Source organism: Trichomycterus rosablanca, chromosome 16 (genome assembly GCF_030014385.1).
Source record: "Trichomycterus rosablanca isolate fTriRos1 chromosome 16, fTriRos1.hap1, whole genome shotgun sequence".
NCBI lineage: Eukaryota > Metazoa > Chordata > Actinopteri > Siluriformes > Trichomycteridae > Trichomycterus > Trichomycterus rosablanca.
The window spans coordinates 16,411,712-16,433,103 of NC_086003.1; the positions used below are offsets into that span (position 1 = coordinate 16,411,712).

The following is a 21,392-nucleotide window of genomic DNA, read 5'->3' on the forward strand; positions in this document are numbered from 1 at the left end:
AGGACCACCACAGAGCAGGTATTATTTAGGTGGTGGATCATTCTCAGCACTGCAGTGACACTGACATGGTGGTGGTGTGTTAGTGTGTGTTGTGCTGGTATGAGTGGATCAGACACAGCAGCGCTGCTGGAGTTTTTAAACACCGTGTCCACTCACTGTCCACTCTATTAGACACTCCTACCTAGTTGGTCCACCTTGTAGATGGCTAGTCAGAGCCGATCGCTCATCTATTGCTGCTGTTTGAGTTGGTCATCTTTTATCCATGATATTAATACCATTGAAATACAGCATAGCCAAAACCTCAATAGCATTGCAAGTATTTAGCTATTTTAAAACTTCAATAGCTGCTAAAACATTCATCGAATTTATCTAAAACTAATTTTATTGTATCAAGAAAAACCCACATAACACACTACAATATTTAATTTAAAACTTTTACCTTTTAATACGTAATAAAAAAACTGATTTTATCCATGATTTTAATACCATTGAAATACAGCATAGCCAAAACCTCAATAGCATTGCAAATATTTAGCTTTTTTAAAACTTCAATAGCTGTTGACATATTCATCAAATTTATCTAAAACTAATTTTGTTGTATCAAGAAAAACCCACATAACACACTACAATATTTATTTTTAAACTTTTACCTTTTAATACCTAAAAAAAACTGATTTTATCCATGATATTAATACCATTGAAATACAGCATAGCCAAAACCTCAATAGCATTGTAAGTAAGTAAAATTTATTTATATAGCACTTTTCACAGATAAGAATCACAAAGTGCTTTACAAAAACATTGCATGACAAAATATACACTCATTTACATAATAAACACAACATAAAATAAATTAAACAACAATAATAATAATAATAAATAAAAAAGCAAATAAATGATTAAATAAGAAAATAAAAATAAATAAACAATTCATTCAACATTAAACAAATGCCTGCTTGAAAAGGTAAGTCTTTAGTTGTTTTTTAAAAGAATTTACAGAATCTGCAGATCTTAAAAAGTTGGGTAGTGCATTCCATAATTTTGGAGCGTTTACCTCAAACGCGCGATCCCCACGAGTCTTTAAGCGGGAGCGTGGGACAGACAGCAAGTTCAGCTTGCTAGACCTAAGAGAGCGCCCTGATACATATGGGTGAAGTAGCTCTGATCTATACTGTAGATGGGAACCTGACCATGCAATGCTCTACAACCCCTGGCAAAAATTATGGAATCACCACTCTTGGAAGATGTTCTTTCAATTGTTTAATTTTGTAGAAAAAAAATAAATCACAGACATGCCACAAAACTATAATTTCTCAAACTGTCAACCCTCTGGCATTAAGAAACAATAAAAAAAGAAACAAATATAATAGTTGTGGTCAGTCACAATTGCTTTTTTTTAGATCAAGTAGAGGAAAAAAATATGGAATCACTCAAATCTGAGGAAAAAATTATGGAATCATTAGAAAACACTGCACCATTATTACTTTGTTGCACCACCTCTGGCTTTTATAATGGTTTAAACTCTCTGAGGCATGGAGTTAACTAATGACAAACAGTATTCTTCATCAATCTGCCTTCAACTGTCTCTTGCTGTTGCCAGATCAGCTTTGCAGGTTGGAACCTTGTCATTGACCATTTTCTTCAATTTCCACCAGAGATTTTCAAATGGATTGAGATCCGGACTATTTGCAGGCCATGCCATTGACATTATATGTTTTCTTGAAGGAAAGTTTTCACGTCCTTTGCCCTATGGCAAGATGCATTATCATCTTGAAAAATGAAGTCATCATCACCAAACATCCTTTCAACTGATGGAATAAGAAAAGCGTCCAAAATTTCAATGTGGACTTTGGCATTTATTGAAGACCATCTCCCCTGTGCCTTTACCCGACATGCAGGCCCATATCATCAACAACTGTGGAAATTAACATGTTTTCTTTAGGCAGTTATCTTCATAAATTTCATTGGACAGACACCAAACAAAAGTTCCAGCATCATCACCTTGCCCAATGCAGATTCGCGATTCATCACTGAAGATCACTTTTATCCAGTCACCCACAGTCCACGATTGCTTTTCTTTAGCCTACTTTAACCTTGTTCTTTTCTTTTTAGGTGTTAATGATGGCTTTTGTTTGGCTTTTCTGTATGTAAATCCCATTTCTTTTAGGTGATTTCTTACAGTTCAGTCACAGACATTGACTCCACTTTCCGGCCACTTGTTTCTCATTTGTTTTGTTGTGCATTTTCTGTTTTCAAGACATATTGCTTTAAGTTTTCTATCTTGATGCTTTGATGTCTTACTTGGTCTACCAGTATGCTTCCCTTTTACAACCTTCCCATTTTGTTTGTACTTGGTCCAGATTTCAAACACAGCTTACTGGGAACAACCAACATCTTTTGCGACATTCCACAATGATTTATCTTCTTGAAGGAGTTTTATAATCCTCTCATTTGTTTCAACTGACATATCTTGTGTTGGAACCATGATTCATGACAATCTGCTTTGTGCAACAGCTCTCCGAGGTGTAAGCACTCTTTTTAAACTGAAGAATAATTAGCAAATCTAATCTGCTGCAGATGTTTTGTTTTTAAACTGCAAATTACAGAGTGATTCCATAATTTTTTCCTCAGATTTGAGTGATTCCATATTTTTTTCCTCTACTTGATCTAAAAAAAGCAATTGTGACTGACCACAACTATTATATTTGTTTCTTTTTTTTATTGTTTCTTAATGCCAGAAGGTTGACATTTAGAAAAATGATTGTTTTGTGGCATGTCTGTGATTTATTTTTTTTCTACAAAATTAAACAATTGACAGAACATCTTCCAAGAGTGGTGATTTCATAATTTTTGCCAGGGGTTGTATAGGTAAAAGTCAAAATTTTATACTGGATCCTATACTGCACAGGAAGCCAGTGTAGAGATCTTAACAGTGGGGTTATGTGACACCGTCTATTTGAGCTCGTAAGTAATCTAGCAGCAGCATTCTGTATTATCTGCAACCGATCACAAGCAGACATACTAAGAGCAGAAAACAGGGCATTGCAGTAGTCAATACGAGATGAAATAAAAGCATGTATAATCATCTCTAGGTCAGCATTTCAAACTATAGATCTCAATTTGCTTATATTTCTTAAATGAAAAAGCAAGATCTAGTCAGCTGTTTAACATGTGTGTCAAACAACAATGACTGATTAAAAACAACACCTAGATTTCTTAAATCTGAATGGACAGCAGAGAAGAGAGGTCCAAGACCAATTTCAATTAAGGGAGTCACCTTATCAGGGGCAATAATCATGACCTCAGTCTTTTCTGCATTGAGCTGTAGAAAATTATTTGCTGTCCAGTCCCTAATAGCACCTACACAGTCTAAGAGTCTGCTTATATTATGCAACTCATTAGGTTTAAATGAAAAATATAATTGGATATCATCAGCAAATAAGTGATAAGCAATATTAAAACTATTAATAATCTGTCCCAGAGGCAACATATACAAAGAAAATAAAAGTGGCCCCAAAACTGATCCTTGTGGAACACCACAAAGTAGTGGAACAGAAACTGACCCAACATCTCCAATAGATACAGCAAAACTTCTCTCAGTCAGATATGATTTAAACCAATCTAGCGCTATGCCCGATAAGCCCACCCAGTCACGTAACCTATCTAGCAAAATTTGATGATCTACAGTATCAAACGCAGAGCTAAGGTCAAGCAAAACCAAAACAGAACATTCACCTGCATCAGAAGACATTAACAAATCATTGGAAACCCTCAAAAGAGCGGTCTCCGTTGAGTGTCCCTTTCGAAATCCTGACTGAAACTTATCAAAAATATTATATTTCTCCAGAAAAGCAGTGAGCTGGTTAGCTACCACTTTTACCACAATGGTATTAATTGTATCAAACAAAATCTTAGGATTTCTCTTGGATGATAAAATTAGATTTGCAAAATAAGCAGAACGAGCATCTTTTACTAAATCATTAAAAGAAAGACGAAGATCTTTTAAGTAAAGGCGGTGTACTTCCAACCCAGTAGACTTCCATAATCGTTCATAACTTCGGCACTTCCGTCTTAAGGAGCGGACCTCATCAGTCATCCACGGGACACTGTTATGAATGGCTCTAGACCTGGCCTTTACCGGAGCTACTTTATCCAGTATTGAAGAACAATGATTATTAAAAGACTACATTAAAAACTCAGCATTACTGCAATCTATCTCGAAATCACAACCATAATAAGTTAAAAATTGATCAATCGATTTCTGAGTTATAATGCGATGTGTCATTTTTTTAGGACAAAAATTTGCAACATTTCCAGACAGGTTAAAAAAGACCCATTTATGATCACTAATCAAAAGATCTTCACACCAGATATGATCAATATCTAACCCCAGAGAGAAAACAAGGTCTAAAGTATGACCACCCAAATGAGTGGGACCCGAAACAAACTGTTTAAAATGAAGAGACTCTGTAATATTAATAAATTCTGTAGCTACGCAATCAAAGAGATTAAAATCTCCAACCAGTAGAACATTGTTCAGCTTAATAACTGAGGTTAAAAAATCAGTAAACTCAGATAAAAACTCACCAGCTGGACCAGGAGGTCGATATATTAAAGCACAGTAAAATGGCTTTAGCCCTCCAACTTTTATGAATTGCAGTTCAAATGTAGTAAAGTCTTCAATATTTACTAACTGACAATTATATTGATTTTTCCAAAACACCGCAAGACCTCCACCGCGACCAGACAATCGTGGGGTCCCAATAAAAGAACAGTCCAGCGGGCAAAGTTCATTTAGGTGAACAAAATCCATATTTCGTTGCCAGGTTTCAGTTACAAACAGAAAGGCCAAATTGGTCCTAATAAATAAGTCATTTAACACGTGAGCCTTATTCCCCACTGAGCGTGCATTAATTAAGCACATTTTCACAGGGGGAGCCAACGAGGTTTCATTAGCTGAGGGAATCCGTCGAAGAGTATTGAAGTCCACTCCACGTTTTCTATCCCGCTCCGCATGTAGTGTTGAGACGGAGCGCACAGCTGACCAGATAGATGGAATCGCGCTGGGACTGGAATCGGACTGGGAGTAAACAAACTTTCTCCGAGAGCTCCTATGAATGTAGCGGCGCCGGCGTAAAAGTCCAAGTTGTTTTATTGCTGATAAACACGATGGAGTAGTGTAGTTGTTGAGTTTCCTCAGCTGATTGACAGAATACCTTAACATCGTGTGCGTGTGGAGATCAGCTGTAGCTGCTACTCGTGGAAGCGGTGCACAGGACCAGACCACAAGGCAGGGCACACCAGAAAAATTCAAGTCCAGGTAAAAAGTTCCTATTGTGAAACGCTGACAGCAGATAGGTAGATAACGAGTCACTGTAGCGCCCTCAAAGAGAATTATGGAGATAGTCCTGCAGTAGCCAAACGTACTAGCGCTCGCATCTTTTAAAATAACCCAACACACTCCATAGTCATCTATCAACAGGAGCGGTAGTGATTACAGGAGTGAATAAAAAGATGAAAATAAAAGAAAAACACGATAAAAGTACAAAAAAAAATACAATAAAATACAGTAATGGTAGCGGCAGCCAAATGCGCCAGCGTCCACCGTCACCATGACAACTAAGAAGTAAGTTAAGATTGTAAGTATTTAGCTATTTTAAAACTTCAATAGCTGCTAAAATATTCATCAAATTTATCTAAAACAAGTTTAAAACAGCATAGCCAAAACCTCAATAGCATTGCAAGTATTTAGCTACTTTAAAACTTCAATAGCTGTTGACATATTTATCAAATGTATCTAAAACTAACTTTATTGTATCAAGAAAAACCCACAAAACACACTACAATATTTATTTTTAAACTTTTACCTTTTAATACCTAATAAAAAAGCTGATTTTATCCATGATATTAATACCATTGAAATAAAGCATAGCCAAAACCTCAATAGCATTGCAAGTATTTAGCTACTTTACAATTTCAATAGCTGTTGACATATTCATCAAATTTATCTCAAATTAATTTTATTGTATCAAGAAAAACCCACATAACACACTACAATATTTATTTTTAAACTTTTACCTTTTAATACCTAATAAAAAAACTGATTTTATCCATGATATTAATACCATTGAAATACAGCATAGCCAAAACCTCAATAGCATTGCAAGTATTTAGCTACTTTAAAACTTCAATAGCTGTTGAAATTTTCATCAAATTTATCTAAAACTAATTTTATTGTATCAAGAAAACCCCCCATAACACACTACAATATTTATTTTTAAACTTTTACCTTTTAATACTTAATAAAAAACTGATTTTATCCATGATATTAATACCATTAAAATACAGCATAGCCAAAACCTCAATAACATTGATAAATATGTCAACAGCTTTTAAAGTTTTAAAATTGCTAAATACTTACAATGTTATTGAGGTTTTGGCTATGCTGTATTTCAATGGTATTAATATCATGGATAAAATCAGTTTTTTTATTAGGTATTGAAAGGTAAAAGTTTAAAAATAAATATCGTGTGTTATGTGGGTTTTTCTTGATACAATAAAATTTGTTTTAGATAAGTTTGATAAATATGTCAACAGCTTTTAAAGTTTTAAAATTGCTAAATACTTACAAACTTATCTAAAACTAATTTTATTGTATCAAGAAAAACCCACATAACACACGATATTTATTTTTAAACTTTTACCTTTCAATACCTAATAAAAAAACTGATTTTATCCATGATATACCATTGAAATATAGCATAGCCAAAACCTCAATAACATTGTAAGTATTTAGCAATTTTAAAACTTTAAAAGCTGTTGACATATTTATCAAATTTATCTAAAACAAGTGGTCACAAGATGCTGCCCACAGGGTGCTGGTGGCTGGATGTTTTGGTTGGTGGACTATTCTCAGTCCAGCAGTGACAGTGAGGTGTTTAAAAACTCCATCAGCACTGCTGTCTTATCCACTCATACCAGCACAACACACACTAACACACCACCACCATGTCAGTGTCACTGCAGTGCTGAGAATAACCCACCACCCAAATAATACCTACTGTGTAGTGGTCCTGACCATTTTAGAACAGCATGAAAGGGGGCTAACAAAGCATGCAGAGAAACAGATGGACTACAGTCAGTAGTGGTAGAACTACAAAGTGCTTCTACAACCCCTGGCAACAATTATGGAATCACCACTCTTGGAAGATGTTCTGTCAATTGTTTAATTTTGTAGAAAAAAAAATAAATCACAGACATGCCACAAAACTATCATTTTTAAAAATGTCAACCTTCTGGCATTAAGAAACAATAAAAAAAAGAAACAAATATAATAGTTGTGGTCAGTCACAATTGCTTTTTTTAGATCAAGTAGAGGAAAAAAATATGGAATCACTCAAATCTGAGGAAAAAATTATGGAATCACTCTGTAATTTGCAGTTTAAAAACAAAACATCTGCAGCAGATTAGATTTGCTAATTATTCTTCAGTTTAAAAAGAGTGCTTACACCTCGGAGAGCTGTTGCACAAAGCAGATTGTCATGAATCATGGTTCCAACACAAGATATGTCAGTTGAAACAAATGAGAGAATTATAAAACTCCTTCAAGAAGATAAATCATTGTGGAATGTCGCAAAAGATGTTGGTTGTTCCCAGTAAGCTGTGTTTAAAATCTGGACCAAGTACAAACAAAATGGGAAGGTTGTAAAAGGGAAGCATACTGGTAGACCAAGTAAGACATCAAAGCATCAAGATAGAAAACTTAAAGCAATATGTCTTGAAAACAGAAAATGCACAACAAAACAAATGAGAAACAAGTGGCCGGAAAGTGGAGTCAATGTCTGTGACTGAACTGTAAGAAATCACCTAAAAGAAATGGGATTTACATACAGAAAAGCCAAACAAAAGCCATCATTAACATCTAAAAAGAAAAGAACAAGGTTAAAGTAGGCTAAAGAAAAGCAATCGTGGACTGTGGGTGACTGGATAAAAGTGATCTTCAGTGATGAATCGCGAATCTGCATTGGGCAAGGTGATGATGCTGGGACTTTTGTTTGGTGTCTGTCCAATGAAATTTATGAAGATAACTGCCTAAAGAAAACATGTTAATTTCCACAGTTGTTGATGATATGGGCCTGCATGTCGGGTAAAGGCACAGGGGAGATGGTCTTCAATAAATGCCAAAGTCCACATTGAAATTTTGGACGCTTTTCTTATTCCATCAGTTGAAGGGATGTTTGGTGGTGACGACTTCATTTTTCAAGATGATAATGCATCTTGCCATAGGACAAAGGACGTGAAAACTTTCCTTCAAGAAAACATATAATGTCAATGGCATGGCCTGCAAATAGTCCGGATCTCAATCCATTTGAAAATCTCTGGTGGAAATTGAAGAAAATGGTCAATGACAAGGTTCCAACCTGCAAAGCTGATCTGGCAACAGCAAGAGACAGTTGAAGGCAGATTGATGAAGAATACTGTTTGTCATTAGTTAACTCCATGCCTCAGAGAGTTTAAACCATTATAAAAGCCAGAGGTGGTGCAACAAAGTAATAATGGTGCAGTGTTTTCTAATGATTCCATAATTCTTTCCTCAGATTTGAGTGATTCCATATTTTTTTCCTCTACTTGATCTAAAAAAAAGAAATTGTGACTGACCACAACTATTATATTTGTTTCTTTTTTTATTGTTTCTTAATGCCAGAGGGTTGACAGTTTGAGAAATGATAGTTTTGTGGCATGTCTGTGATTATTTTTTTTCTACAAAATTAAACAATTGAAAGAACAACTTCCAAGAGTGGTGATTCCATAATTTTTGCCAGGGGTTGTATATGGTAAGTGGAGCTGATAAAGTGAACAGTGTGTGTAGAAACAAGGAGGTGGTTTTAATGTTCTGGATGATCAGTGTGTCAGTCCAGGTTAAAGAAGATTACCATAAGATACAAAGCTACAAAACCAATAAACCAATCTCTTTAATTCTAGACATGGGGGTCTAAATTTTTCTTGGCAAAAATGGATTGGATATTTTGCATCATGCTCCAGCCTAAAGGAAAATTCTACATTTATTTAGATTGTTTGGTTAAGAGCTTCTGAAGAACTCAATACCAAACTTGTTAGCTTCCTGTTCTACATTAGTTTTTTAATGAAACATGTGACTATTCAATATGAAACTTAGTGATGTGTTTATGTTCATGATATTGGGCAGACATGACCATGTTATCCCTTAACAATGGCACAAATTGCATGCCTAGTATTAATCATTGGTGATGCACTGATGATAAAGGGAAATCCTAAACATTTGACTACTTAATATCAATAGAATCTAGCAATGATTGATCCAGAATTAAAAGTAAGACACTTAGGAAAAAAAAAAACTTATTTAATCAAACTCATCTGGTTTGAAATACAATTTGATCTATATACAAAATAAAGGATACATTTCCACATATGTAAAAAGCCAAAAACAGATTCACAACAGACTGCATTCGCCTTTAAACAGGAAACAAAAGTAAAAATGGGCACAAAGGGGACTGAACATGTTGGCCATTCTTCCAGTCAAGGCTTACAAAATAAACATAACCGCTGTTACACTTGTGTATTGCCTTTCATCTGGCATACATTTAATTACCACAGTCTGATACTTGTAAAAAGGAACTAGGAACACTGTACAGATGTTCATAAATACTGTAAAAATCATACAGCAGTTTTCATTGACCAGACTTTTTAAAGGACGCTGCTCGGGTTGCTTTGTACCGCTCCATCCCAGCAATAAGCATGATAGCAGTGCTGAACACTTGTCAGGGTTGGTTTGATGTAAATCTTGAGACGTCAACATCACTGTAGATGAAACAGATCGGGTGAGAGAAGGCAAACGGTTCCAATTCTGGGCCTGTGTTCACTCCATGTTCCATTTGCTTTGAGTGCTTAAGAGTCTTGGAGATGTGTTCAGTCTGATGCAGCCTCAGCTTCTTTAGCCTTCTTTTTCTTCTTCTTCTTTTTAGCACTCTCTGTGACCTGTATAAAGAATCAAAGAATCTTTATTAGGTGCTAGGTTAAAAAAAAGTGCACTTTAAAAGCATCTGAAGACTGTTACATTAGTGTTTGGCACCAAACATGGCAGCTATCCACTTTGAGCACTAAACAATAGGTTGTTTATTAGTGACACAGACTAGTCAAAAAAGCCCTGCATAATAATCATTCGACTTCTTAAAGGCCACATATTCATACTGTGAGACTATTAAATTTAAGTGCAAGCACCAATTTGCTTGATGGACCAATTTGCCAACATGTAACCTGAACTATCAGGTTCTATTCACTATTCAGGTTCTGAACTCACCACCAAGGTGCTGGACTCAAAAAAGGCAACAAAACCTGGATCATATTTATTAGGATTTTAACATCATGTTTTACACACTTTGGTAACCACTCATTACACGGGATTCATCAGTTCACAGTTCATAATGTCTAACACAGTCACATACAATTTTGTATCTCCAATTCACCTCACTTGCATGTCTTTGGACCGTGGAAGGAAACCGGAGCTCCCGAAGTAAACAAACACAGACACAGGGAGAACATGCAAACTCCACACAGAAAGGACCCGGACCACCCCCCACCTGGGAATTGAACCCAGGACCTTCTTGCTGTGGTTACGGTGCTACCCACTGAGCCACCATGCCACACCCCCAATTGGATCTAGGACAAAGACTAGTTAAATCATTACTGAAACTTGAGTTCTATCTGCAGTGGGGGGGGGTCCCCATTGAATTTAATTGAAGAAATCAATAATAGGGTTATCAATAATAACCTGTCAAGGGGGTCTAAGATAAAGGTTGAGAACCACTGCTGTAGCAGACAGACTTGCTCTAACGTCACAGCAGGCTAAAAGTAAATAACACTCTGAAACTCAGGTTAAGGACTGCAGGCTATTAGCACTTGCTGCTGCTAACTCAACTTCAGAAGCACTAAGGTTGAATCAGAACTCCCTCACATTGGACTTAGTGTATGACTCAGTGTTATTCACACAAGTGTGAACATTTAATTGTTCCAACCTGCCCAGGGCTTTCTAGAGGCACAAATCTTTTCCCTCATTGTATTTGCATTTGTATTTCATGCCACTGATTCTAAACCTTATTTTAATAAGCGCACCTCTGCTTCCTCTTCTGCTGGTGCTTCCTCTGCAGCATCAGCACCTTCGGCCATTTCCTCCAGCTTCATTTTCTTGTCTTTCTTCTTTTTCTTCTTCTCTTTCTTGACCTCGTCTGTCTTTGGAGTGGCGGGCGCAGCTTCACCTTCACTTCCACTCTCGTCCCGTTTTCTCTGAAGGTGAGAGTTTGACTAAATAAGCATAATGCCAAACAGGACCAAGCTAGTCCAACATAATAAGCCAACAACCAAACTGACCTTTGCTCCGGATTCCTTAGCCTCACCATCTTGAGCTGCCACCTTGGGTTTAGCACTGGAAACAAAGGGCCAAGCAGGTGTTAAAATAAAAAAAAATCTACTAGAAATATTAGAAAAGTTAACACAAGTTACAACAAGGAATGTCCACAGAACACAAGAGCTTGTCATACACAATGCAGACAAAACTGATCTGCGTCCTGTGTTGTGATGTAGCAGACAGACTCCCTCTAGAGTCACAGCAGACCAAAAAGGGATAACAGTCTGCACATATACTCCCATGTAATAGAAAATCAAAGCAAGTGTAGGATCAAAACAGCTACCTGTAGTCTACATAGCCTTCTTTCCACTCTGATGGAGTGCTGCCGTTTGGCTTGCCGTGTTTGTCCAGTAGCCCCTTCTGGATCATCATTTTCTTCTGACTGGCCTGAAAGAGACAGAACGTTGTTTTAAGAAAATAATTACTCTGTTAAAGGTACCTTACATTGTCAAATATGTGGATAAGGTTTCTAATTGTTGTACATAGCTTCCCATTACTAATGGGTGAGAAAATAAGCATTTGACCCACACTAGCTTTTAGAAAGCAAAATAGCGGCAAAAGAGAATCATACACTTACGGCCATGAAGTATATATGAATTATAGTGAACAATTTTGCTGGTGTGGCTTACCTTGGGGCCTAGACCCCATTTGCGAGGGTACGTGTCTCTTTCCATTATGACCCTCTTGATCTTTGCTACAACCCCGTGGTCACACGTGGAGATGACTGCCGTCGTCATCAGCGCTACAGCTGCAAGGCAAATAGATTTCCTTAAAAACAGATCGTTTGGCTATAACAGTCCAGGCATAACAGTATGTGTTATCTGCCATCAGTCTTGGGTGATAGATAGGAGGTCATCTTTGCACAGAGTGCTAATGCAATCTATAGAACATCATGTGGCTTTGGTTTCCAAAGGAAAGAGGGGTTATGAAAGGAATAATTGTTTACCTGTGCAAATCGCCTCTCCTTTAGTTGTGATGACGACAATGTCTTGGTTCACCTCGATACCATCTTCATACCGCAACACACCCGGTAACATTATTTTAGCACCGTAGCAGATGGCATTGACCTGATGGACAAACAAATATCCAGTAAATATAAACTATTTGGTCAATGGTATGTGGACATATTAAATTTGGTTGTTTTGCCCATTGCCAACAGGTGTATAAAAATATATAATGCTTTTAACATTTTTTAATCTGGTCCCACTATGGTTTTCAAAATGTAACCAAGCCTCCACAAGGGGGTATTCGTGTACAAGTTCATTTCATGTTTGTGATTGTTAAAATTGATTTATTTTTTTCTGCAACCCATTTTTGACTTGCGGCCCGTCGAGTCTTTCAGCATGATTATGGCCAGAGCACAAAGCAATGTATATTAAGACATTGTTTGACCTGAGCTTGGGTCTCAACCCAACTAAGAACTTTTGGGATGAATTAAACTAGTACTGCCAGCCAGACCAGCTCTTCCAACATTAGGACTTCACTGACTAATGACTGAATGGCCACCATATTCCCACAGATGGACTCCAAAGTCTTGTAAAAAGGCTTCTCAGAAGAGTGGAAAAAGCTACAAAGGAAAGAGCAATTCAGTATAAATGCCCATGGTTTTGAAATGAAATGTCCAACAAGCTCATGTCAGGTGTGCCAATATGTTTTTTCCTGACGGTGTACTTAGTCAAATGTACCATCAGCAGCTTCTGTGGCAGAGCTTTCTATTTTTTGTGTTTATTATGAATGATAAGCGTTTTATGCAAGCTTTAGAATGCAGATTTTGCAACGCTCACTTGATTTGACAGTGTTGACCATGTTACAGAAGCTTCTCATATGGGACAGACCTATTTCTGATGGATCCTGGATCACATCCTGACTAATGACCTAATACAATGTATATTTACCATGTGTGGTCAAAATAAAGTATCACTAGAAAACACGAATCCTCAACAATATGCCATTAACCAACACGTGCCAATAGGACAAGCAAAAACACATACCGCACTGTCCTTCATGACAATCCTCTTGTGGGAGACGAGCAGCTTCTCCAGGGGATAAATAACTCTCCTCAAGTAGCTCTCATCCTTGTTGTGGTCAAACTGCCACTGGGCATCCAATACATCATGCATGGTTACCATACAATCCTGAAATGTTAAACAAAACACGAGTCCAATTACATCTAAGACCTTAATTAGCAGGTGAAGATAACACCACAGTAGAAATTGTTGGCTGAAATACAGTAAGGAAGCAAGATGAATACTGCCTTTGATGGTCGTTCAGCCCTCTTTATACCAAAGATTAATTACCAGAACTGGGGAGGAGCCCAGACCTGAACTCAACACTTTGGACTTCTACACAATGACAAATCTCAGCTAAACTCGGCGGTTCAGACACAGCCATACATATTCCAATATGTATCCACTGCTGTGTGCACAACCCCCTAATATCAAGAAAAGCTGGATCACCACACCCCCTCCAACAAGAACCCAATCTGTGGTCACTTATTAATAATAATAAGCAAATGGAATGTGTTTATTAGTCATATAAACATATACACATTAAGGCAGTTGTAGCCTAGTGGTTAAGGTACAGGACTAGTAATTGAAAGGCTGTTGGTTCAAGCCCAACCACTGCCAGGTTGCCACTGTTGGGCCCTCGAGCAAAGCCCTTAATCCTCAATTGCTTAGACAGTAAATGGTCACGGTACATTTACATTTTCGGCATTTAGCAGATGCTTTTTATACTTTGTGACTTATAGTAAAACATGTACATTACAATAAAATGATTTGAACCTGTGACCTTTTGTTCGATAGCCCAAAGTTTTACCCACAAGGCTACCACTTTCCAGTTACCACAGAGCCACATTCATGTGCCAACCATGCCAAATAAAACAAACCTAGAAAAGCTGCAGGGTTGATTAAAGCAGTCAACCGGCCACATTTAAATCCCAAACCAGACTTGACACACCAACCAACATACCTTCTCACCCAGCACTCCAGACCGGACCCTCCTGAGCTCCTGCATCTGCCCTCCAACTCCCAGCAGCAGCCCCAAGTGAACACACAGCGTTCTGATATATGTTCCTGCCTCACAGCTAACCCAGAAAATGCCTGTAAAATAGAAACATGACTTCAGTGGCTGCTCTAATACCATCACAGGACTTGCTTATTAAATTGAAGCCATCAGTCTAGGGTGATAGATAATTGGTCATCTTTGCAGAGTGCTAATGCAATCAATATAGCATCATGTGGCTTTTTACATTATAATAGGCATACAAATGGACATCAGGTTTTTTTTACCAAGTCTTCTCTCTGGGTCATATTCAATCAGCTTGCTCTCGTAGATGGTCCTGACTCGGAGTTGGCGTTTTACTGCAGCTATAAGAGGTGGTCTTTGGAACAGGGCTCCAGTGAGGCACTCCAGAGCCTATGAATGGATCACAAGTCAATTAGAACTACATTTCCCAGAGAATTACTCTCAATTCTTCAGTTTACAGGTATGAAATCAGACCCATCAAATCTTCCTTGGTGAATCACGGCCCTCCAAATCTGCATAGCAACCAGCGTCAGCCACAGCAGTAAAACACTGCAGCGGAGACAAGGAGGCCAGCAGAAAAAGGAGGGCACAGAGACACTCAGAGAATGGATAAACAGGTTCATCAAGTCTCATACAGGGTAAGAAGCAGTACGATTTGATTGTAATAAAGCACTTAACCAGAATGACAAACTTACCCGTGCAAGCTGATGCTCATTCTCTATTGCATTGTGCAGCCGTACTATGCCCACGTACTCTTTGCCTGCAAAACACGGCAGAAGAGTACTGAGGAAAGGCCACTGGATTTGCTAGACGAAGCCATGCTTATAAAACAAAGCAGCTTCAAATATCAAAACAGCTATACAACAGATATAAATCAATAAAGTAAATCAATCAATCTTGTATTTTGTGCAAGATACTGAGGGTGGCCAACTAATAATGAATGGTTTAAGATCAGGCACGAACACTATGTATAAAGTCTAATCACATATACTGAATGGATGCTTACATGGGAGTGGCAGACACCCTTCATTCACATTATATTACTACTCGTGGACCACTAGTCTAGTGAAACTTACCAGCACTCTGCTGGGATTTGACCAATCGTGTTGCTTTATCAATGCACACAATTAGACAACCTGTGACTTTTGGGTCCAGTGTGCCGCTGTGACCCGTCTTGTCCACACGCAGGATCCGCTTGATCCAGGCCACTACTTCATGAGAGGAGGGATTCGCTGGCTTGTCCAGGTTAATAAAGCCATATCTGTGAGATTAAAGAGAAAAAAAGGGGTTATAACAAACTGGTATGATTAATATTGGAATCTTTTGCATGTGTAGATTAGAAGCCATCAGTCTTGGGTGATAGATAAGAGGTCATCTTTGCACAGTGCTAATGCAATCTAGAGCACATCATGTGGCTTTTTTAAAACGTGGTGTATTAGATAGATTCAAGTACCTGACATAATCGTTAATGTCTCTCTTCAGTGGATTTGAACCATGTGGCAGAGGAGTGTAGTGTGCTGTTCTTATGTTAAGCTTGTCGAAGTTCTGGAAGGTAAAAACAATCAAAATAAAATGTTAAATCATACAGAGAAAACATTTACTATGCATGTATATTCAATTATATCAGTGTTTTAGTTACATGAACAAAGCCACAATATTTCAAGGATAAAGTTAACTACTTATATAGTGCTGACAGTTTAAAGAATCACAGACAAGTCAGTCTTAATCTTTCTCCTAAATAAACTCAGTAATATCAGCACTCTCATACTAATCTAATGCTGATGTGCCAGGAAATTAAATATTTCATTATTCACAAAAAGACAGAGGTATAACTATCAAATCTTCAATGTCCCAAACATAAACACAACATACTTGCCATCTTCCCTTTGCACACTTTTTGGCCATATTGCGACTTTTTCTGGTCATAATGCCAACATTTTCAAATAATTATGTCTAAATTTAACCACTTTATTATTAAACTGTATATTTAATGGCCGAAATTTTATTCGCAGACACTAAACAGGATACTTTGTTTACGCCGTTTGAAACACCTCATTGCCAAATACAGACATGCAATTCCACTGCTTTACCTGCAGATGGCAAAAGCCCTTCACATTACATTGCTAATCTAGCATGGCTAACAGTTACATAAACGTATTTAAATAAAACTAAACTTACAGGCATGTATACTTAAAAACCATTTAAAAAAAAACATATTCATTATTTTAAAAACAGTTCAGACACGTCTAATACCCAATTTCTTTTCTTCCTGTCAGATACAGGGCTACTGGAAACTGTTGGCATTTAAGAAGCATAAAGGAAAAGAAGCTAATAGGGATGCAAACCTTCACAAAATTTTTATTTGATAACCAACCAGCTTACAGAGTCCCAAAAACATCAGTGTTTCATGTTTCAAGCCCTTATATACTGTAATAAAGTGTAATATAGTTCACATTGTAGTAAACAGTTTGCTGCTAGCACCTACAATTATGCTAATCATAATTGCAAATGCACGATGCAAAATATCCACATCACACAAATCTAAGTCAGACTACAGCATCACAGCTGCTTATTTAACGTACATAAATGCATAAAAAAAACCCACATACTAGAAACTCCAAATGTGTCTAGCCACAAAAACATATATATAGTTTATGCATTTTCACGTCCAATTGCATCATGCTGCCTCTCCACTAATGCCAAACCCAGCTGACTGAGGAGAACAAAGCTAAACCAAGCCCCCTCCGAGATAGATACATAGATAGATAGTTAATGCATTTTGTCCCTTTTAACACGTCCAATTGCCCGCTTGCGTCATGCTTTCTCTCCACTGATGCCGACCCCGGGTCTGATTGAGGAGAACGAAGCTAAGCCATGCCCCCTCCGACACGTGGGCAGCAGCCGTATGCATTTTGTCACCTACACTTTGACAAGCACAATGTGGATCAGCACTGTGTGCGGAGACACACACCCTTACAGCACTCCTTCCCCATCTCTGTGCAGGCGCCATCAATCAGCCGGCAGAGGTCGTAATAGCATTAGTTATGAGAGAGACCCCATCCGGCTTTAATATCCCACCCCATCTGAACAACGGGCCAATCGTTGTTCATGTGGCCACTCAGTCCAGCCGGACTCGATACAATGTATTCGAGATCCCAGCTCTGGTGTTCAGCGTGTGTTTTACCGCTACGCCACCTGAGTGGCGAGGGTTGGGTAAGTTTTAAATCGACTCGGTGACTATCAAGTGCCTGCTGTTGGAAACAATTTAAAATCACACATTTTAATGAACAGCATTAACCAAACAGTTATTAGTTAATTATTCAGATCCCCAGCAGCTACTATTTTTACAGAACAGACATCACAAGACTACAGATCTATGCACGGATTCAAAACTAAGAAATCCGAATGCAATCCAAATCGCAGCATTTTTAAAATAAATATATAGTGTGTAGTATAAAAAAATATATATATATTTATTTATTTATTTTTTGAGTTATCAATCAAAAGTTTATATTGGTGAGCATGTGATCAGATATGTCCGCTCTTCTTAGTTTGAGCCACTTTGGTCTCTAGCACTAGCTGCCTGAACCTTCAGATACTGAACCAGCAGAACACTGGAAGAGCAAAGAATGAACAGGTAGCCAAAAACCTCCACAAGCCAAAACGGCCTACAGAGGCTGCAGAGAGACCGTGTTGGCCACACTCAGAGAATGGATAAACTTATTCATCATTTACACATGCTTATTAGGACTGAACAAAAGTTACACAGGTTTCACTGAAAACATTTACCTTAAGCAGCAATGGCCACTGGGATGTGTCAAGCTTGGCCACTTTAGACTCAGGTTTGATGAGAAAGTCACCAGTTTCTTGGATTTCCTGTAAAAAGAGCAATAGTTAATAGAACTTGCAAAGTAAATGGCCACAACAAGGTAACTATACTAGGGATGAACCAACCTATGACTGCCAAATCAGTGTACTAGAAATGACACCATCATTCTCCATGGTACAAACACATGGAATTCTTTGTTTTGGGAACTTCTGGCATGCAAAAAACAACAAAACTTGGCCTACTATAACAGCATAAGTCTTTTGGTCTTTATTATATGCCATACTAACTTGAAATCTCCAGACACAATTTTTTACAAAAATAAATCAGGGTTGGAACCAAACACTGGAACCACATTTCTTCTAAACTTTTGTTTAAAAAGTACATTTGTACTGAAATTAATGTTATTTAAAATCTCAATTTCTGAATAGATCTAACTGGCCAAATAGTTATTTTTGTAATAAAATGAACCATAACATATGCAGTGATTTAAAAGCCTGCCTCTATAATACCAGTAATAAGACAAATTTAGTCCAAATTGGCAAGGTTGTTTAAAGCTTCAGAGCCCAAAACTCAAATCTAATACAGTAGACCCTTGAGTTAAGAACAGTTTACCATACAAACATTTGGTGTTTCAAATGATCTTTTTCAACTTAACGTACAAACAAATTTCAGATTACGAACAGAAATTCACGAAACATGAGACGCCACGAACAAGTTGACTCCGAGTGTGTCCGTCTCTGTGTCTCTATCTCTCTCTCTATCTATCTATCTAGTGAGCAAACATTCAGACGGTGTTTTCTTTATATTTTTTAAAATTAACATTCTATATTAAAATGTCCCCAGAAAAGATGCAGAGAAAGCGGGTTTTTTTTTTGTTTTTGTTGTATAATTACCCCTGCCAGTAGCTGTCACTCAGACAGAGGGGACACTGAGAATTGAAATGTGATGTGGGTTTTTATGTACAGTACTACTGTGTATTGTTGTTTAATACAGGAATGTCTAATCTATAATTTAAGGGCAAATATACTTGTATTTATAACAAAAAAGACCATTTAAGGCACTAGTTTCAATTACTTTTAAATAAGTTTTGAGTGTGAAATTAAACACTTCTAGACTTCTTTAACAGTGTGGTATATTGATAGTGATGCTGGGGATATACCAGCCAGTCAGGGCACAACAAAAATCTGAACTAGTTTGTGAATCCATGACAATCCAGTTCTACACAAACAGTAGGTAGGTAGGTACCTGAAAACTAAATTAAGATAATTGAAAAGGATGTTTAAAAAAATTACCCCAACTTCTTCATCGGAAATCTTCTTTGCTTTTTTCTTCTTATCTTTCTTAACTGAAGAAACTGAGGGGGGAGAAAATAACAGGATCTTAACACCAATGCTTAATGCCACACAATGTTAAAGCAGTTGCACCAAGCCCAAGTTTATGGGAAATCCTTACCACTCATAATTTGGCAAATTGGCAAAGTCACCTAGATGCAAAATAAAACTATAAAAAGGCCATACTGAATTGTTAATAAGGACCGTTTGACTAAAATGTTCCTACTTGTGTCTGATCTAAAATGAACGAGGCCACGTGGCTGATGGGAACACGTGGTGCACAATAAATGAATTAATTACCAAAAAATAACAAACCACCTCGTGATCTTTAATACCGATCTGTAAACTGAACTTTAAACGATCAAAAGTAATATTTAAAAAGCAGTCTGAGCTATTAAAAAATCGATATGTAACTATTAATTAATTAAAAATAGCCTAACTGTTAGCAACCAAGCAGCTATACCATTATAATTTACCAAACAAGTTAAAACTGTACAAGAAAGTTCCTTTAATTTTTCTAAATTGAATTAAAAAACAAAACTATTAATACATAATAACTGATCATGTCCATGCTCTTGTGCGCCATGCCTGCAGGACCTTGCACAGATCTAATCCTGAGACATTCATAAAACGCTAAAGAACATAATACAAGTGACACATTTATATAAACGCATTATTAATAATATTGTAATACACTAAACTTAAGAACTTAAAATATCAACAAAAAGGATGAAAAGATTTTAAATCTTTACGCACCTTCACCGTCAGCCATCTTCCCGATCTGTGAACCGCGGAACTCAGAACACGTGTGAGAATCTGCGCATGTCTATTTTACCATTTCATCAAACGCGAACTCTCAGTTCACGCTCACAAAACCTCGCGATAACAAAAAAACTGGCAGCGCTAAGCATCCCATACTACAAAACATTACGTTTTTTAAGCAACTCTTAATATTATTTTACACAAAATCACTCATAATGACAAAGTAAAACGTTAAAAATTAATTAAAAATAAATAAAAAACTGAACTCTCTCATTCACAAAAATAACCCTTTAATTCAACAGTAGAATACCACATGGCAGCATTTAAAGTTGCAAGTCTTTATCCAATTCTTCATGACAGATTCTCTCAAGTTCCGATTGTATGGCGAGGGTCTGTAAACTGCCCTCTTCAGGACTCTCTACAAATGTTTACTGGGTTTTAAGTCATGCTTTGCCTGGACAAAGGCCAGAGTGGCAGAGACATGCCCTAAAGCCACTTTGGTGTTGCTTTGAGTGTATGCTTTGGGTCAGTGTCGAGTTAAAAATGTAAACTGTCACCCTAGTTAGAGTTTTGCCCAAGTTCAGTTTTCATTTCATTAGATCAAAAAATCGTCTTCCTCATGTTTCTTTTACATGCTGTTTAGTAAACTCCAAGCAGGCTGTTACATGTCTTTTACTCAACACTGGCTTACATCTTGACACTGTTATTAATATCATTTTTTAAGACACCACATCTTATCTTATAATCTCTTATAATCTTTTATAAGGAAAACCACTTAGGCAATATTCTTTGGAGTACTCACTTCTTTAGAGAAATGCACTTCAAAAATAAGTCAAAAGTGGGGTTGTGGTTAGGTCATAATCATTTTAAGCCTTTAAAATGTGTTCACAAAAATAGGTTGAGAACCTTTGATTAGATCTAGGCCTAATATATTCAGAAATTGGTAATACATCTTAATATGTATTTATATCTTATCTTATTTATTATTATATTGTTATTTTTA

The 21,392-nt window shown here is 37.1% G+C and overlaps 1 protein-coding gene, 1 long non-coding RNA gene and 5 other non-coding genes across 10 annotated transcripts in view; 1 reads left to right on the forward strand and 6 right to left on the reverse strand.

The window, feature by feature from the left end:
• Positions 1-5,113: 5,113 nt before the first annotated feature.
• The window catches only part of LOC134330126 (uncharacterized), a 30,539-nt gene continuing 14,260 nt past the window's right edge, over positions 5,114-21,392 (forward strand). For 2 of the 4 annotated variants that reach the window (XR_010014980.1, XR_010014981.1), the window contains exons 1-2: positions 5,114-5,320; positions 14,921-15,105. This is a non-coding gene — a long non-coding RNA (uncharacterized LOC134330126). Of the gene's footprint in view, positions 5,321-5,605; positions 5,627-14,920; positions 15,106-21,392 lie in introns of those variants that run through there. The other 2 variants (XR_010014983.1, XR_010014982.1) reach the window with 2 other exon arrangements.
• dkc1 (dyskeratosis congenita 1, dyskerin) lies at positions 9,359-20,423 on the reverse strand. The gene is made up of 15 exons (XM_063011106.1): positions 20,384-20,423; positions 19,589-19,650; positions 18,257-18,343; positions 15,921-16,012; positions 15,544-15,728; positions 15,163-15,227; positions 14,731-14,857; positions 14,411-14,541; positions 13,432-13,575; positions 12,387-12,507; positions 12,070-12,188; positions 11,724-11,827; positions 11,404-11,458; positions 11,149-11,319; positions 9,359-10,014 (listed from the first exon to the last, which is right to left on the reverse strand). Exons 1-15 carry the CDS (start codon positions 20,397-20,399, stop codon positions 9,946-9,948), a joined length of 1,548 nt encoding a protein of 515 aa, XP_062867176.1. The 5' UTR covers positions 20,400-20,423; the 3' UTR covers positions 9,359-9,945.
• Positions 12,263-12,339, reverse strand: LOC134330996 (small nucleolar RNA SNORD83). Its single transcript, XR_010015068.1, has one exon. It is a non-coding gene; the product is annotated as a small nucleolar RNA SNORD83 (small nucleolar RNA).
• LOC134331010 (small nucleolar RNA SNORA36 family) lies at positions 13,652-13,780 on the reverse strand. Its single transcript, XR_010015081.1, has one exon. It is a non-coding gene; the product is annotated as a small nucleolar RNA SNORA36 family (small nucleolar RNA).
• On the reverse strand, positions 14,609-14,683 carry LOC134330998 (small nucleolar RNA SNORD83). The gene has a single exon (XR_010015070.1). It is a non-coding gene; the product is annotated as a small nucleolar RNA SNORD83 (small nucleolar RNA).
• Positions 15,809-15,883, reverse strand: LOC134330997 (small nucleolar RNA SNORD83). Its single transcript, XR_010015069.1, has one exon. It is a non-coding gene; the product is annotated as a small nucleolar RNA SNORD83 (small nucleolar RNA).
• Positions 17,992-18,204, reverse strand: LOC134331015 (small nucleolar RNA SNORD17). The gene has a single exon (XR_010015086.1). It is a non-coding gene; the product is annotated as a small nucleolar RNA SNORD17 (small nucleolar RNA).

Bases quoted from the DNA above. Each gene is read 5' to 3' on its own strand.
- dkc1 (XM_063011106.1), bottom strand. The intron at 14,542-14,730 runs GTAAAAAAAACC...TCTATTTTACAG, and splicing joins TGACCCAGAGAGAAGACTTG to GCATTTTCTGGGTTAGCTGT. The intron at 13,576-14,410 runs GTATGTTGGTTG...TTAACATTTCAG, and splicing joins CTGGAGTGCTGGGTGAGAAG to GATTGTATGGTAACCATGCA.